This window comes from Myotis brandtii, unplaced genomic scaffold (genome assembly GCF_000412655.1).
Source record: "Myotis brandtii unplaced genomic scaffold, ASM41265v1 scaffold149, whole genome shotgun sequence".
Classification (NCBI taxonomy): Eukaryota; Metazoa; Chordata; class Mammalia; order Chiroptera; family Vespertilionidae; genus Myotis; species Myotis brandtii.
Window position 1 is genome coordinate 1,387,774 of NW_005355385.1, and position 18,329 is coordinate 1,406,102.

The following is an 18,329-nucleotide window of genomic DNA, read 5'->3' on the forward strand; positions in this document are numbered from 1 at the left end:
GGGTCCCACGGGATCAACAGGGCGGAGGAGGGAGCAGTTATGGCTGCTCTCAGTCCGTCCCCAGGGGCTCTGCCTCTCTGTCCCAGCAACGGCTGCAAACCTCAGAGGGACCGTAGCCAGACAGTCTTGCTTCTCCCGTTTGAGTCTGGGTCCCTAGAGACTCGCTGGAGCTCAGAGTCTGAGGCTCCCTCCGGATTGAAACAGACAACCGCGCCCTCAGCCACCAGCCCCTGCCGTGCGCACTCCGCACCTTAGTATTTTACTTCAGCACTGCGCCTCCTCTGATTCTCGGTTCCTCCTAGTTGTAGAACTTCCACTCAGCCAGCCTTCCTGTGGTTCTGGATGATGTCCGTTCCGTCTTTTAGTTGTATTTTTGAAGTGGTTGTTCGAGGCAGCAAACTCCAGCGTTAACCTATGCCGCCATCTTGGTTTTCCCGCTGGCGAGTTTTTAAAAAATAGATTTTTATTGATTTCAGAGAGGAAGGGAGATGGGGAGAGAGAGATAGAAACATCAGTGATGAGAGAGAATCATTGATCAGCTGCTTCCTGCACGCCCCCTGCTGGGGATTGAGCCTGCAACCCGAGCATGTGCCCTGAAGGAATCGAACCATGACCTCCTGGTTGATGTCCAACCACTTAACCACACCAGCTGGGCAGAAAATTATTAATTAATGTATTAGCTTATGTTTAAGAATGTTCATCTCGGTAGTAGTATTTATCAAAGACCTAAAAAATGAAAAAAAAAAAACATTTTCTAGAAATAATAGGGTGTTAAAAATGGTATAACTTATGGAAGAACACTTAATGATAGAAAAGCATTACCATTAGTTAGAAACAGTGAAAAGGAAATGGGGGGTGGGGGGGGCTTGAAACTTAGTTCTGTATCTGGTTAGAACTGTAGTCTTACTTCCCCACTCTGACTGACTTGGGTGGAGCTGCAGAGCCTAACCCCAGGGCCCCTCCACAGCTGACTTGGGTGGAGCTAGAGAGCATGCCCCCAAGGCCCAGCCAAGACTGATGGGCAGAGCTGCCACAGGAGGAGATATATACGTCAGAGCCTCCCCAGAGTTCAGTTCAGGCTTTGGATCCGGAATTCCCCTGGACTAGCAGATCTGCGAAATAAAGGTTAAACTTTCCTCCCTCAGAGTGCTGGCTGATCGTTCTCCCATGCATTCTGCCACAACATTAGCATGTTATATAATAATCATATATGTAATATATATGTATGTCTACCTATGATGAGCATACATATGTGAGAGACTGATCCACTTTCCTTATAGCTGATTTGGGGGAAGCAGTGAGGGAACAGAGGTGGTGGGTATAACTAGAAGTGGGCATGGCAAGAGGAGGCTGCTTAGACTAAAGCCCCACACCTGGAGTGGAAATATCTATACATTGATGGATCTCTTCCTGAAGTGCTTCACTCTTAATCTTCCTATTTTTTTTCAAACCAAAAGTATTTAATTTCCTAGCACCTTATGCCCACTAAAAGCAATTTTCAATCACATGCTTCTGTGTTTATTTAGTTAATATCTCTTTCCCACTCTAGAAACTATGCTCTGTAAGGAGAGGGTTCAAGTCTGTTTTATCACTGTATACCCATCACCAGCACATTACATGCTCCATAAATATTAGTTGAATAGTAGCCAAAACACTCTAGTAATGCCAGTAACATAACAAGCAAGACAAAAATGAAAACTAAACTCTAATGTTGATCTTATTATATTTGTATTATTTAATGTTTTGGCTCATTTCTATTTACATACCTGATTATTATGTAGAACCTTTGATTAGAACACCTCAAGATTATTTCATTAGTAAATATGACAGCCCTACCTTAATTAATAGAAACATGGTATAAATGTTAGGGAGTACCTTTTTTTATCCAGCAAATGACATGCAGCTAAAGACCACAACTCAAATTTCTCACTCTATGTCTATTCTCTAAGAAATTGGTTAATTCAAATAAAATGTAGAACTGTCACTATTCCAATGAATCATTAACAAGCTCTGGACAAAAGCAGCCCTTCACTACCCCAGGGACAGTGGGTCTACTGATAAAATCTAGAAAGTGGTTTGGTGGTATGTGCTCTATTTTTACTCTACAGAAACTCATTAATCAGCCCAATTTAAAAATCGCTATATAATAAATGAATTTTTAATGATCTACATTTCCTCATATTCACATGTACTTTTAATATCTTGAAATCCAAGCTGGACTAAGTCCATAAAGTCATCATGAATATAGATGATAGCAGCCTCATGATTTGCCAAGCAGTAAAGTCCCCTTTAAACAATTCCAGAGAGACTCTTCAAGGTGGCAGAATAGGTGAAAACGGCACTCGCCTCCTTCCAAGACCACATTGAATGGGAAATGGAAAAATCCTAGAGAGGTTGGCAGATAGGAAACCGAATCTTGCATCTCTTCAACCTTTTCCCTCTCAATTCACTATCCTATGACATCCAACAAGTCACTGAGCATTTTTGTGCCTCAGTTTCTCATCTGTGAACATAAAGATTAAAGTGGGTGCAATATTAACTCCTCATTGTGTCCACTTAGTCATTTAAAAAGTATTATCTGAATGACTCTCAAAAGTCAATATAACTGAGCATCATAGAAGGATTACATGTTGTATGCTTCTATGCTGTTTCTCACAGCTCTCATACATGATCTTATATACTCTTATGAGCTAATATTTATATTCATAAACCACTTAGATTCCTCAGAATCTGTGGAACCTTGTTTTATCTGATCTTGCCCAATTTGTCATCCATATAACGTGACATGCAAGCATGAATTCAGAAAAAATAACTTCATCTGTCTCTCGATACTAGAAAGTTCAATTTCATGCTGTGTTTTGCATGGCACAGCAGGAGTGGATTGTTTAATATCTGTAACTCTGAACTTCAACCACCTCTCTATCAGATATGCTGGTAAGTGTTGAGAAGCAGGCATTCTAAAAATAATTTCTACAGAATTTTTTTGGGACCCTTGGAGCAAGCTATTTGAATCTATTTCCCTTATTTTGCATGGTTTTTCTTTGTCTATTTGAGCTATGTCCCCATGGGTCAGAAAGATAGAGTTTCTAGTCCCATACCTTAAATTGCTTTATAATTGCCTTACTTTATAAGGGAGCCATATCCTGGCATGGTCAAGCCTGAAAATATTCAAAAGAAATTAATCTGAACCTGTTAGAAGTAGGGGGAGTGGAGGAAACATATTTTGGAAAATTGTTAGCTAGACTGGATAAACTCTATCAACACGGCATGATATCATGCATAAAAATATAATGAGACCCAGACATTTGTTCTCAACAACATTTCAGTTTGGCTATGGGTCATAGAAAAAGAAGTTTGAGATGGAAAAATATGGCCTACATTTAAATGTAAAACCATTTAAAATGTATTGAATATGGTTTGGTTTTGGAATTTCCTCAGTGGAGTACATAAGAGTATGGGAGTTGTTCTAGATTTGAATGTGAGCTGTGTCACCCTGGGCAAATTGACTTAGAATCTTTGCGTGTCTGTTTCCTCATATATTTTTATTTTATTTTATTTTTTTAAAATATATTTTATTGATTTTTTACAGAGAGGAAGGGAGAGGGATAGAGAGTTAGAAACATCGATGAGAGAGAAACATCGATCAGCTGCCTCGTGCACACTCCCTACTGGGGATGTGCCCGCAACCAAGGTACATGCCCTTGACCGGAATCGAACCTGGGACGCTTCAGTCCGCAGGCCGAGGCTCTGTCCACTGAGCCAAACCAGTTAGGGCTCCTCATATATTTTTAAAAAAGGCTTTGCAGAAAATATTTTGAAGGGCCTCTTAATCTCTAGAGACTGTCTAGAATGCACTTCTCAGTAAGATAGACACTATCTATTTTTATGGTTTAAAATAGAATGGAAGGGGAAGATCAGATAGGGCAAAAGTATCTGAAACAACTCACAACAGTGATTTATTAAAATTAGGATAAGATATTTGGTTCTGGTGTCATACTTTTTGCTATGACTATGATATACCTTTTGCTTTTAGGGAACTTTAAAAGCTATTCTCTATGAAAACAAACATTCTGAATTGTTTTCTGAGTGTGTATTTTGGGTCTCCTGGAACCTTCAAATGCATTGTGCACCTTGACAAATCAGGGTTCTGTGAGCTCTGCAGACCATTGGGGGGGGGGGGGGGCCAAGGGATCTTCAGGCCTCCTGCAGATCTTGCCTTCTTAACCCTTTGTATGCCATAAGCGTCTATAGACGCAAGCAAGATGAAAGTGTCTTTGGACACGTGGCAGTTAACTGGTTAATGGACATAAGGACAAAGGAAATGGCCTTGGCACTTCTTATATGCCAACTTCATTATTTAATATTGATCATAGAATTATATTTCTATTTTCCCTCTGCTCAGTCAGTGTAAATGCAATCATATAGTTTACTTTTCATGTACTCTGCTGAAACAGCCTATCATTTGTCTTTGACTGGTACTATATGAAATGTAACCCAGAAAATCAAAGTGCTGTTTAAATATTATTTTTCAACTTAATTAGATCTAAATATTTAAAAACTCAATTTCCTGCATTAAAATTATTCTTATATATTGTCAAAGTAATTATAATAATTTTCTCCCCAAATTATTTGTGTAAGAGGTCACATGTACACATGAGCAATGATTGAATAGGTATGTAGATGAAATAAATCAGTGTTATAGTTGACAATTACATAATAAGGTGGGTGAATAGTGGTGGGTGCCCAGTATGTTCCATAGATAGAAATTGGCAGGAAATAGCATTTTCTATTTTATTATTGCATTAGTTTCTTGTAAAATTTTTAAGCTTTGATTTGTTATCAGAAGGATCACACATCTTTACCATCTCTGAAAAAACATTCTGTAAAATATAAGTATTTGAGTAAAAACTGAAAATTTAAAAAATTTATTTGGTTTACAACAGCATTTTGAGTTTACTTCAGTTTTTGTGGAGTCCAGTATGTTTACACACTTTGATTTTGAGCCCCTGTGACAGAGCTAGGAAAGCATTTTTATATGGAGAAGATGATTCATTGTGTCCCCAATTTTAAGTAATTAATAACTAGAAGAGCTAAAGGAGCTAAACTCAGACCAGGATTCATCAAGCAGAAAGAGAAATGTGGCTACTGCTTATTAATCATATTAAACATAGTCATATTCATTAATTTGTTGGAATAACCATCATTGTGGACTTTAAAAAACTCTGGCTTTTTTAGTTCAGCATAATGCATGCTAGATTCATCTACATTTATTACACTGATTCTGAATTCCCCTTTTTGAATGTAACTTTTTAGAATAAAATTTCTAATTTCTTAAGCCAGCTAAGATGGAAAAATATGGCCTACATTTAAATGTAAAACCATTTAAAATGTATTGAATATGGTTTGGTTTTGGAATTTCCTCAGTGGAGTACATAAGAGTATGGGAGTTGTTCTAGATTTGAATGTGAGCTGTGTCAAAGTAATTATATATTGTCAAAGTAATTATAATAATTTAAGAAATTACTAGTCCGTTGGGAGTACTCCAAAGAGGGTGAAATTCAGTTCGAGTTTGTAACTGGCAATGAAAATTTTATGATAAAAGAATGAATGGGCTACAGAAGTAGAATATTTTACTAGTACTCACCTTTTGGAATTTATTTAGAGGAATTCCAATATAAATTGATCCCTTTGTATTTTTTGTAGTTAATTCACATATTAAATACTTTTTTTGTTGTCTGGTGAACATGCAAAGAAAAAATTTATCAATTTTTGTAATATCTCATTAGGTTAGGTATTTCTATAAGTAGGTTAATATCAATAGATGCTGGATTTACTAACTGTATAATTATCTATTTTCTAAATTTGTTTTATTTAACAACTCTAAATTAGGCCATGTTTCTCATAAAATAATTGATTAAACTCCTTAAAAGTTGAGTGGCTTCTTCGTTGGAACATAATGCTAGAAAATAGTATTGAATATGGTTTGGTTTTGGAATTTCCTCAGTGGAGTACATAAGAGTATGGGAGTTGTTCTAGATTTGAATGTGAGCTGTGTCAAAGTAATTATATATTGTCAAAGTAATTATAATAATTTAAGAAATTACTAGTCCGTTGGGAGTACTCCAAAGAGGGTGAAATTCAGTTCGAGTTTGTAACTGGCAATGAAAATTTTATGATAAAAGAATGAATGGGCTACAGAAGTAGAATATTTTACTAGTACTCACCTTTTGGAATTTATTTAGAGGAATTCCAATATAAATTGATCCCTTTGTATTTTTTGTAGTTAATTCACATATTAAATACTTTTTTTGTTGTCTGGTGAACATGCAAAGAAAAAATTTATCAATTTTTGTAATATCTCATTAGGTTAGGTATTTCTATAAGTAGGTTAATATCAATAGATGCTGGATTTACTAACTGTATAATTATCTATTTTCTAAATTTGTTTTATTTAACAACTCTAAATTAGGCCATGTTTCTCATAAAATAATTGATTAAACTCCTTAAAAGTTGAGTGGCTTCTTCGTTGGAACATAATGCTAGAAAATACTGATCAGAAAGACTAGTTTATTGAGTGCATATTGCAAAATATTGTCCCTCAATTATATTTGGAACCAGAAATAACTATGCTTAGTATAGCAGAGTAAGTTTTCAGATTCCTGGACATCTATAAATTTAGTGTGAGTTAACAGTATGGCAATTTCCCAAAGAGCGGGGCCTTTCTCTTCTATACGTTTGGTATGATGTAGTATAAACCTACTCCATCTTCATATCGCATCTTCTTTATTCATTTACCTATAAGTGTACACCTAGGTTGCTTCCATATTTTGGCTATTGAAAATAATGTTGCATTGAACATAGGTATGCACATATCTTTTCAAAGTAATATATATATAAAATAAATATCCAGAAGTTGAATTGCTGGGTCATATGGAAGCTCTGTTTTTAATTATTTGAGTAATCTCTGTACTGTTTTCCATAGTGGCTGCATCAGTTGTCAACCCCACAAGGATTCCCTTTTCCCCACATCCTCACCAACACTTGTAGTTTGTTGGATTTGTTGATGATGGCCATTCTGATCAGTGTTGCTATTCCCCGTTGTGGTTTTAATTTGCATTTCCCTCAGGACTAGTGATGTTGAGCAGCTCCTCATATATCTGTTGGCTATCTCTATGTGCTCTGTAAAGCCTGATGAGAGCCTGAGGCTCAGTCTTCTTCATTGTGGCTTTGCCATTAGAGTCATTTTCCTTCATTTCATGCTTCCTCTGTCCCTTTGAGTCCAGGCTGGCAGCATTTCTGAAAAATTTTTAAAAACTGTTTTGGTCTGCTGTATAACTCATGGGTGCCCACGCCATCAGATAAGAGGATCCTCCACACATCTTTCCTGAGTAACTGCATCTTCATACACCAATATGACCATAAGTAATTACTTCGGTCATAACCCTATTTCCAAATAAGGTCACATTCTGATAGACTGGAGGGTTTGCATTTTAACATACCTTTGCAGGGGGACACAATTGAACTCATAACACCCATTTAACAACCATATAACAACCTTAACAGGTACATCAAGAGGCTTACTTTGTTGTTTTTTAAGGTATTTTTTCTCTTTGTTCTTTCCTAATTATCATTTTGATTGTTGTAAATATATTGAAAAGCAGAGTAATTTGCATACCTTCAAAGCCTTCCTTTGTACATAAAAGCAATTAAAAAATTAGTCATGCTGCATGTCACAAAAACATATAGTACAGTAATACTTTAGGTGTTTGTTAAGTATTACCTTCTTATTTTTTAATCTTATATTTTGTTTATATGAAATTTCTAATTCTATAATTCAAATTCTAACTTACTATTTTGTGTCTTAGAAAGTTGCTTATTTTAAAAAATATTTTTATATTTAAATTAGATGATTGGTTTTCAGTATAAATAATGGAGATCATGAATTTGACTTCCTGGAGACAGGAACAAAATAATCATGATTCTGTATAATAAATCTTAGGATAGTGAACACAGAAAAATTCAATGTATACAGACTCCTGATAATTCTCTTTAAATCTGAACTTAACATTTACAATTAATATGTATGTTCTTTTTTTTTTAAATATATATTTTATTGATTTTTTACAGAGAGGAAGGGAGAGAGATAGATAGTTAGAAACATCGATGGGAGAGAAACATCGATCAGCTGCCTCCTGCACATCTCCCACTGGGGATGTGCCCGCAACCCAGGTACATGCCCTTGACCGGAATCGAACCTGGGACCTTTCAGTCCGCAGGCCGACGCTCTATCCACTGAGCCAAACCGGTTTCGGCTAATATGTATGTTCTTAAGAGGAAAAGCAACAAAAGCCATTCATATTAGTATTTTGACTTCATTTCAAAAATAGTTTGCTTGAAAAGTTTTACCTGTTTCTGGTTATTGCTCTTTGTATCAATATGTAGTCACTAAGTTTCTTTATTTCTAAATGAGACTGTTAATATCTTCATTTCCTACTATGCATTCTCTTAGATAATCTCATTCAATCTTCATAGGGGTTTAGAGATGAATGTTATTATTTTCCGGTATTAACAAGAGTAGATTTTCACTGTGCTGCTGAAGCTTATTGTTTTTGACTCTGACGTTGTTTCTTTCATTATTTTGAGTATGTTTTACTTTATTTCTGAATGTTTAAAATTAAAGATAATATTTATCTATTTACTTACAGTGAGTCAGGCAGTCAGCGGAGTGGTAGATCTTGTTGTATATTTATAAAATTCAAGACTTCTGGGAAAGGGTCATGGGAAATTGAAATATGTGAGACAGAATTCTCCTTGCCAAAGAAACTTACAGTACCTATATTGTCCACTCAATTTTATTTTTCATGAAGCAAGTATTAGTAACACTATAAAACTATAAGAAAGTTTCTACTGATGAGTCTAAACTTATATTTTTTTCTTTAATGGAAATATTACATCTTAAACCAAATATATTAAAATTTCTCAGGATCCTCATTTTCCATATTTCTAAGCCAAGATGAGTACAACAAAATGACTTAGAACTCTCTCTGTACGTAACAATAGAAAGCAGTGATGTAGATTAATAGTACCACATGCAGACATTCGATATAATTTCCTTCCAGTGTTTATTATGAATTTTCTTTGGATAGCAGAATGGTGAGCAGAAGGGCTTTGTGGTAGGAGCAGTAGTGCTGAGGTGAGGAAGCATTTGTGGCACTTGGGCTCCCGTGACTATACTTGGGTTGAAGAGGAATATTCATGTTTACTGGCAATGGGAGAGAAACCTGGAAATTTTACTGGTGGAATTAAATGTTGGAGCCCTTGAATGCCCAGCTCAGGAATTGAGACTTAATTCTAAAGTGTGATTACACTCTATTGAACTCAGATACAAAAGATTACAAGACATTTGGGGGAGATTAAAATGACAGCTGTAAAGATGAATTGGTGCTAGCAGAGACTGGTATAAGGAATTCGTACAGGAGACATTTCAGAGGAAGAATTAATGGTAGTTGATGACAGACAGGATTTCTAAGGGTAGAGGGGAAAGATGGATTAGGAAATGTTGAGTATGAATGTAGAAGATGGGAAGAATTGTCATATCATTGATAACAGCATGTTTGTTTGCAGTAGAAGTTAGGGCATGTTAGTTGTTCTCTGAACTTTTAAATCATTTGAATTCTATGGAGGGAGTTTTAGACTAGACATTATTAAAACTAATTAATTTGCATGGAGATGATAATTGTATCAACAGAATATTGAGTTTCAAAGCTGTTGTTGAGTCAACCAGTCTGTTGCCCGGTGTGTTAGGGTTTGCCAATGTGTAATAGTTACACCTTTGAGACAATTCTGCACCACTATTTTATTAATGTCTGTCCTGTTGGATGAAGTTTGGGCTGGATGCAATTTAACCTGTGTGAAGTCTTTATAGGAAACGTGCTTTATAAGATATGACTGCTAGGTGCTAGGTAAGTATATATCCATGAAAATCAAAGTCTTAGTGGATTCAAAATAATCTTTTCTTTGAACTCACTTTAATATTATTCCTTTTTTCCTAGTGGATATGTTTGTAGTAGTGTTTTGTAGTGGGTGCGTTTTATGTGATATGATGTAGAAGAGACTCTTCTTTTGTTCCTAATTGTTGGCCACTTTTTGAGAGTATGTTTGTTAATAAACATAATGTGATTAAAATTTATCTTGAAGAAAATTTACCTCTTCCCATTGGTTTAATTATTCTAATCACATTCATTGGCTACTTCTGTTTGTGAACCCAGGTTTTCAGCTTCACAGACCTTACAGCATTCAGCTCACTTATACAGCCTTTTGAAGGGAGAGTGGTTAATCCTTCTGTTGCAGGCATGCTTTTGAATGAGTGCACTTTCCTTTTAGTTGTTCCTGGTACACAGTTCCCTATCAACTCTACCATGCCTTTGAGCATATTATTTTACCATTTATAAGTGTGAATATGCAGGTTCTTGCCTCCCTTTAGAACAGTGGTTTTCAACCTTCTTAATGCCGCGACCTTTAATACAGTTCCTCATGTTGTGGTGACCCCCAATTTCATTGTTACAAATTGAACATAATTAAAGCATAGTGATTAATCACAAAAACAATATGTAATTATATATGTGTTTTCCGATGGTCTTAGGCAAGCCCTGTGAAAGGGTCGTTCGACCCCCAAAGGGGTCGCGACCCACAGGTTGAGAACTGCTGCTTTAGAAGAAATTGAATTTACCCCTCACTGAATGTTGGAAAATGTAAAACATCCTCATTTATGTGGTGACTAAATATTCTTGTGCGTCACATTTAAAGTAGGACTCAGTGTGACTTCATGTAGCTATGAAATGTTTAAAGCACAACATCCCCTCTGTGTTTCAGTGCACCTGCAGGAATGACATGGTGAAAATTTCAATGGATATTTTTGTGAAGAAATTTCAACCGGACAGATACCAGCTTTGGAAACAAGGAAAGGATATATACACCATTGATCACACAAAGCCTACTCCGGAAACCACCCCTGAAGTAAAAGCATGGCTGCAAAGGAGGAGGAAAATAAGAGCATCCAGGAGGTAACGGTCCCAGCCTCCCCCATCACAGTTGTACTTATGCAGTTAAAATGGGTTATGATGTGATATTCTCAAAGGCTTTTTGCTTCGCTGAAAATTTATTCCTCATAAGTTTACATAGTATCTTACTGAAAATTTGAGACAAAATATTTTAATTCTTGAGAAATGTAATAAATAAATAGAAGTAAAAAGAATTGCATTTTGTGTTTGAGAATATTCCTGAAGTTGTTACACATGGCAAGTAAAACAATACTAGAACCTCTTGGATCTCTAACACTAACGTATTTTAAAGTTGTATCGGTGGTGTTCTTTATTCATCTCCATATTTTTATTAACTTCAGTAGCTTGATTTCCAACCTTTTCATTTTGCTACTGATTTTCTTTCTGACTTCAGTAGTTTTCTTCTTCATTTGATATTAATTTTCTCATCGGGATACCTATTTTTTGCCCCATTTTATACACTTGGTTTTATTCTTTTATGAGATAGAAAGCCAAGCATGTGGTGTTTCTGTAACATGGTTGTCCCCGTGAACTTTATTCTACATTCCATTTTCGTGGCCAGGGCCATTTCAGAAGCTTTTACACCTGTCATGGGCATCTAGCTAGTTTAAAACCCATTGAATAGGGTATGTGTTATGTTGCTCAGGTCCTCAGGCAACATTTTTAGGCTCTTGATGTTTTCCAGAGTTATATTACATTTTTACTCTCCAATATTACTCATTGTTTTTCTTTCAGATTGTAAAGGTAATATTTGTGCATTGGAGAAAATTTGTAAAATAAGGAAAAGAATAATGAAGGAATCCCAAATCACTCATAACCTCACAATCCAGAGATAACCAGTGTTAACATTTTGTATATATCCTTTACATATATATTGATTCTATATCATATAGTATTATATGCCTTTCTAAAATTGGGGCGTTGCTCTATTAACAATTTGATGACCAGTTTTGTGAGTGTTTTAATGTAATCAAATGATTTGCTACAACGTGATTTTTAATGACTGCATGTATTTAACTAATCCCCTGTGTTTGGACCTGTAGCTTGTTTCCAGTTTTTTTGCTATTAACTAAAATAACACTGTAATTTTAAATCTTTGCCCACACTTTTGATGCTCATTTTCTGATTCTCTTTTATTTTTCCTGACATTTATTTTCTGCTATTTTAGAATGGTAGTGAGCGGAGGAACCTTAAGAACATGGAGTCAAACTTCCGCATTTTATGAGAGAAATCCCTGAGGCACAGAATTAGTAGCAGGACTCAAACTGAGGTGTTCTATTTCACCCTATAGTTTATAGCAGTGATTTTCAAACTGTTAGTTTTCAGAGCAATTTAGTAGGTTAGAAACAATATTTTTAAATTAGGAAGTAAAATAGAATAAAAAGTATCATAGTCCTTCCTGTGTGGGAAGGGTAAGTATTAACTCATGACATGTGTGAGTATGTGTGTATGTGTGTGTGTTGTGTCACCATCTAGAATGTATAACTTACTACGTGTTGCATTAAAAAAAAGTTTGGGAAACACAGATTTAGAGAGTCAATGCCTTTGATAAACATGTTAATCCACATTACGAAAGACACTTGCTGTGGGAGGGGGCAGTAATTAATCTTGAGTTCAGAAGAAACACCAGTAGATCTTGTTGAGAATTGCTCTTTAATGGTCAGAAAAAATATAATACTTTAGAGGTATGATCTGGTCTCCTAGTTACTAACCACAGTGGCCCTTTCGGGTTGACATAGATCCATGACATGGAACAGATTTGCAATGCCTTGGGCAGGTTAAAATAATCAGTGGACTTTACTCACTTAGTTTGAAAAGCTAATGTTAAGGGGCTTGTTGATTATGCTCAGCTTTACGGCTTGATCATAGTTCTCTCACTCCCTTTAGTAAAGCCCTATCTAGGGAAATCTGATGAAGGGAATGATTCATTGAAATCTCAAAGAGATGTCAGTCATCTAACTTTACGTGTACTATCCTTTTAGTAATGTGAAGATTTTCTACATAGGCCAGTGCATGGGTTCTCAGTACACATGATAATGGTGATGCTGGTACTAGTACTGTCACTACCAGCAACAGCCAAAGCCAATTTACATAGGTTGTCCAAGGCTACCCCTTTATCTCAGATCTCTGCCTTTCCTGTCTTCTTTTGTGCTGTTTGTGTGTCTATGTGTATGTATTTGGGGGCACTGAAATACATATTGCTTTGATTTGAATTGCAGTTTTTCTTAAATGAGTGTTAGAAATGTTGTGTCATATACAAAAGGTATCTATGACAAAGCTATCAAGTGACTTGCTGGAAAATACTGAAAGAGGAAAAAATTAAAAATGGTGTCCACTCTGAAAATAATAAGATGATATAAACGTCAAATATATACAGTTGACCGTCCTTCTTCTTATTTCCTTTAGCTAATGATGATTTGGCATTTATTTTTAATGATTTTAATGAAAACTTAAGACTTACACAAAATTCAGGGAAATGTGGTCACCTGTTCACCTTGGAATGCAAACCTACACAGATTTTAACAATGGCTTTATGGGCTCTCCTCATTTTCTTCTTTTTTTCTCATTACCTAAATAATACTTGATTTATTGATTAGATTTCCCCCATGTCATCATTTTTCACTTTCTTTTTATTTTTAGATTTCTTTCAATATTGTTATAAACTTTTAACAAAGACTTCCCCCAACAGTATTTAATAATCAATTATTTACCATTGTTTTAATTAAAAAAAATAATATATTTTTATTGATTTCAGAGAGGAAGGGAGAGGGAGAGATAGAAACTTCCATGATGAGAGAGAATCATTGATTGGCTGCCTTCTGCATGCCCCCTACTGGGGATCAAGCCTGCAACCCAGGCATGTGCTGTTGACCGGAATGGAACCCAGACCCTTCAGTCCGCAGGCTGATGCTCTAGCCACTGAGCCAAACTGGCTAGGGCTTAATTTTAATTTTTAGTTAATTGTTGTTAAAACTTAAGATTTCAACATTAAAATTAATATTTTAATTGTGAAGATAATCTCTGCACAATAATTGAAAAAACTATCAATTTTTTTCTTCTTTCAGTAAGTGAAAATAACATTTGCATTGGTATGTTTTATCCTGTTCTTTGCAAACATTGCTCTGACCACAGCTTCTCTTGTTAATAGCTTCCAGTGCACTAGTTCTCACTCTAAGCGGCCTAAGAATGAGGAGGATGAGGAAGTGTCAGCTGCAGTCGATGGGGCACAGGGCCCTACCCCTGACCCAGACCTAGACGACATCAAGGTCAGTGAACAGCCAGAAGCAGCAGTGAAGCTGGAGAACATAGAGGCACCTTCAGAGGGAGTGGCCTCTGCTAGGAGGATGCAGCTGGACCAGAATCTATCAGATAATATCGGGCTCTCAGGTGAGAAGCTGGCTGATTTTTTCACATATAACTAGTAGGTGGTTGATGATCTTGTGCCTTTGATCTGTGTTCACTGGGACAGATATGTCACTTTTCCACATAGCTTAACCAAGAAGCCTTCTTGAGTTATGGGGTAATTCAGTCAGGAAGCTAAGGGAGTGCTGTGAAGGTCAGGAGCACCCCTGCTACATGGAGTGGAATTGTGAGACATACAGCCAGCAGGTCCTGTGTGGTTTAATAAAAAAGATTCTAAAATGACCTAGCTAGTTTGGCTCAGTGAATAGAGCCTTGACCTGCGGACTAAGGGGTCCCGGGTTCTATTCCAGTCAAGAGCATATGCCTGGGTTGCGGGCATGATCACCAGTAAGGGGTGTGCAGGAGGCAGCTGATCAGTGATTCTCTCTTATCATGGATGTTTATCTCTCTCTCCCTCTCCCTTCCTCTCTGAAATCAATAAAAATATATTTTTAAAAAAAGATTCTAAAATGAAAAAAATATTTTTTGTGCAACTCAATTTACAATGTACACTACAATTTTAGAAAGCTTCTCTTGAGCTCATATGGAACAGAGAAAACCAAATATAGGTAATTCTTAGTTTTTGACTTAATTTTAAGACAAAAAATAAAGAATAAATTTTAAAAAAGAACAACAGTTTATGTTGTTTATTAAATTCCACAAATGAATGAGATCATATGATACTTATCTTTCTTGATCTGGCTTATTTCACTCATAAACTGATGAACAAAAATAGATTCAGAGCCCTAACTGGTTTGGATCACTGGATAGAGCGTCGGCCTGTGGACTGAAGGATCCCAGGTTTGATTCCGGTCAAGGGCATGTATGTTGGTTGCGGGCACATCCCCAGTAGGGGGTGTGCAGGAGGCAGCTGATCGATGTTTCTCTCTCATCAATGTTTCTAACTCTCTATCCATCTCCCTTCCTCTCTGTAAAAAATCAATAAAATATATTAAAAAAAATAGATTCAGAGACTTAGAAGCATCAGACAGACCGTCAAACCTTAGAGGGAAGGCAGGGGTGGGTAGCGGGGTAAGAGATCAACCAAAGGACTTGTATGCTTGCATATAAGCATAACCAATGGACAAAGACAGTGGGGGGTGAGGGCCTGTGCTGGGGGCGGGAGCAGTCAGGGAGAGGTCAATGGGGGAAAAAGGAGACATATGTAATACTTTCAACAATAAAGAATTAAAAAAAAAATAAAAACAACAAATGTTACTTAGTCTTGGGAAATGGTATGTATAGTCCCTTGGCTGTTCCTCTATCCTAAAGCCATCATCTGCAAGTCTCAACTTTTTTGAGACCTTTTCCCTGAAACTGCATATATCTCTGAAACTGCTTTAACACTTTGCCGCTTTAATATATGTTGGGGCATTTGTCCTTTTACTAATTGAGCTTATTGGTAATTCCTATCTTCTTCTTGTACCCCTCCACCAGTCTGTCTTTCAGTCGTAGACTCTTCGAATCCAGCCATTGCCTCCCCAACCCCCGCCCTGCTTTCTCCTTTAAGACACCGTTATCTCTCGCCTGGGTTATTGTAGAAATTGCTTCCTTCCTGTTTTGCCAGTGTCCACTCTAGAAACCTCTGCTAGTCAGTTCTCTATATGGCAGTGATCTTTGAAAACTACTAGCTTATTTATTTATTTATTTTTTACTATGTGGGAACATTCATTAAAGCTGGGGACAGTAGAATGAGAAAGGGCTTAGCATAGAAGAAGCAATGGAGAGCCTAGGCTGGGTTGCCCTAGCTCTCTGGGCAATTAGAGAAAAGGGGGCCTTGGGATCAGGTTCAGGGGTTAATGTGGTACAAGGGGCCACTGCCCATTGCTCACCTGGTTGCAAGCCTCATGGGGTCCTTTAGGGTTTAGGAGGTGCATGCCTGTGGGCAAGGAGAGGGGAAAGGAACTGGTGGGGCTACTCCCCAGAGGGTGAGCATGCGCTGGCTCCTTTGTCTTGTGTAGCTTAGGTCTTACCCCACTTCTTTCTTTTTTATTCATATTCCACTTATAGGGTAAAAAAAGTCCTTATCATAGTCCTAATTCATCTGACCTTCATGCTTCTCTATGCTTATTACCTTTTGCTCTTGAAATGTCTTTATTAATAGAGTTTAAATCATAGACCTTTCTTCAGTGAGTTTATACTTTAGTGTGGTAAGTGCCATGTTAAAGTTTGCATAGAATGTTGCTGGTATACCAGGGAAAGATCCTGAAGAGACAGGAGGCTGGACTGGCAGTGTTTCTTGGAGTAGGTGGTATTGAATTGACTTGAGATAAATGGATAGGAGGTAGGAAAGTGGAGCAGGCAGAGAAGGGAACAGCAGCAAGCAGTGCAGAGAAGATGGTTATGCAAAACATATGGCTGTTTGTTTATTGTCTGTTACCATAGTTTAATTACTGGGTCATTTAGGCCAAGGGCACACAGTTTTATTACACATTTCCTTGCATTTTAACCTCAGGTTTAGAGACCTGGCAGAACACTTAAGTAGAAGATGTGTCTAGGTTCAGCACCGCAGCTAGTATGTGACAGATGAAATAATGTGTGCGTGTGTGTAAGGGAGGGAGAAGGGTGAATAGAGATGGCAGTGGAGAAGTGCTTATGATCATTGTATGATACAGCATTAGTGTAAGAAATAACTTTTACTGTATCTACTCAGCCTTACATGTGCTCTTTACATACATCCTCTGAACTGGAATGTTTCCTCAGTAGCACCTGTTAGCATCATATATTAGAATATAATTCTTATTTTAGAAATATTTCAAATTGCTATTGCTTTGGATAATTATTGTTGTTGTCCTGGCTTTTGTCTGTAGTAGAACCTCTTTTTAATCCCTTATTTTGTCAGTAAGTATATTCTTTTGCCAAACCGCAAGGTCTCACCTTAACAACTATGAAGGCTGCATGGTGCTACCTTGACCTTTTCTACCTTTGTGGAAGTTTACTAGTACAGGGGAAGTTGGAAGATAGAAAGTTAGTTGAGAATAGTTTAACAATTGTACTCACTAATAACACAATGCAAGATTTATTAAGTCTTTTGTTTTACTCCTCAGGAAACAGCTGCTTAAGTACATCTGTGAAGGAGGAAATAAAAACTAAGGATGACCAAGCCTATGCCATAATTCCATCTTCGAACACCAGAGAAACTGCTGATTCTATATCTGTTGGTCATTTGACCCCCAAGGAATCAGACCCACCCAAACATCCATGGCCAAAGTTACCAGAGTCGTGCTCCTCAGTGCCTGAGAGTAACAGTTGGTTGACAGAAGGAGAGGGCAGTAATGTGGAAAGCCGTGTGAGTGGCCTTGAACCTGGGGAAGTCCCAGCGGTCCCCAATGGAGAGAGGAATGGTTTCAAAGTCCCCAGTGTATGTGGCAATGTCTGTTTTTACTGTATTTATTGTGTGATGAGAGGACTTTCTGAAAGCTGTGCTGTGCATCTGAATCTTGCTATAGGCCAGAAATAACATTTCACAATGTATGGGTCTTCATCATATTTTCTTCCATGATTGGGAGGTAAGCCTTCTGTGAGCTCTGGCTCCCATGGTGATAATTCAGAAAGCATAGAAATTTTTGCCACATGTTGGAGCTTAATTTTATTTTTAAATTATTCTAAAATTAAACTCTTTATTTTGAGATAATTATACATTCATATCTATAATAATAAAAGCATAATATGCTAATTAGACCGGACATCCTTCCGGACGACTGTCTGGACGAAGCTGGGCTGCGAGGGAAGCCCAGGTCCTGGGTGCCTGCTGGCAGCCGGAGGGAAGCCCAGGTCCTGGGTGCCAGAGGGAAGCCCGTGCCGGCAGTTGGGGGAAGGAAGGCCTACTCTTGTACGAATTTCATCCATCAAGCCTCTAGTGTACTT

At 37.1% G+C, this 18,329-nt stretch overlaps 1 protein-coding gene across 5 annotated transcripts in view; it reads left to right on the top strand.

Moving 5' to 3' along the window:
- The window catches only part of KDM4C (lysine (K)-specific demethylase 4C), a 335,517-nt gene that overhangs the window by 164,321 nt on the left and 152,867 nt on the right, over window positions 1-18,329 (top strand). For 4 of the 5 annotated variants that reach the window (XM_014535707.1, XM_014535708.1, XM_014535711.1 and 1 more), the window contains 3 exons: window positions 10,873-11,063; window positions 14,209-14,447; window positions 17,510-17,823. In XM_014535707.1, coding sequence (XP_014391193.1) covers window positions 10,873-11,063; window positions 14,209-14,447; window positions 17,510-17,823 — 744 coding nt within the window. The remainder of the gene's footprint in view (window positions 1-10,872; window positions 11,064-14,208; window positions 14,448-17,509; window positions 17,824-18,329) is intronic. The other variant, XM_014535709.1, reaches the window with a different exon arrangement.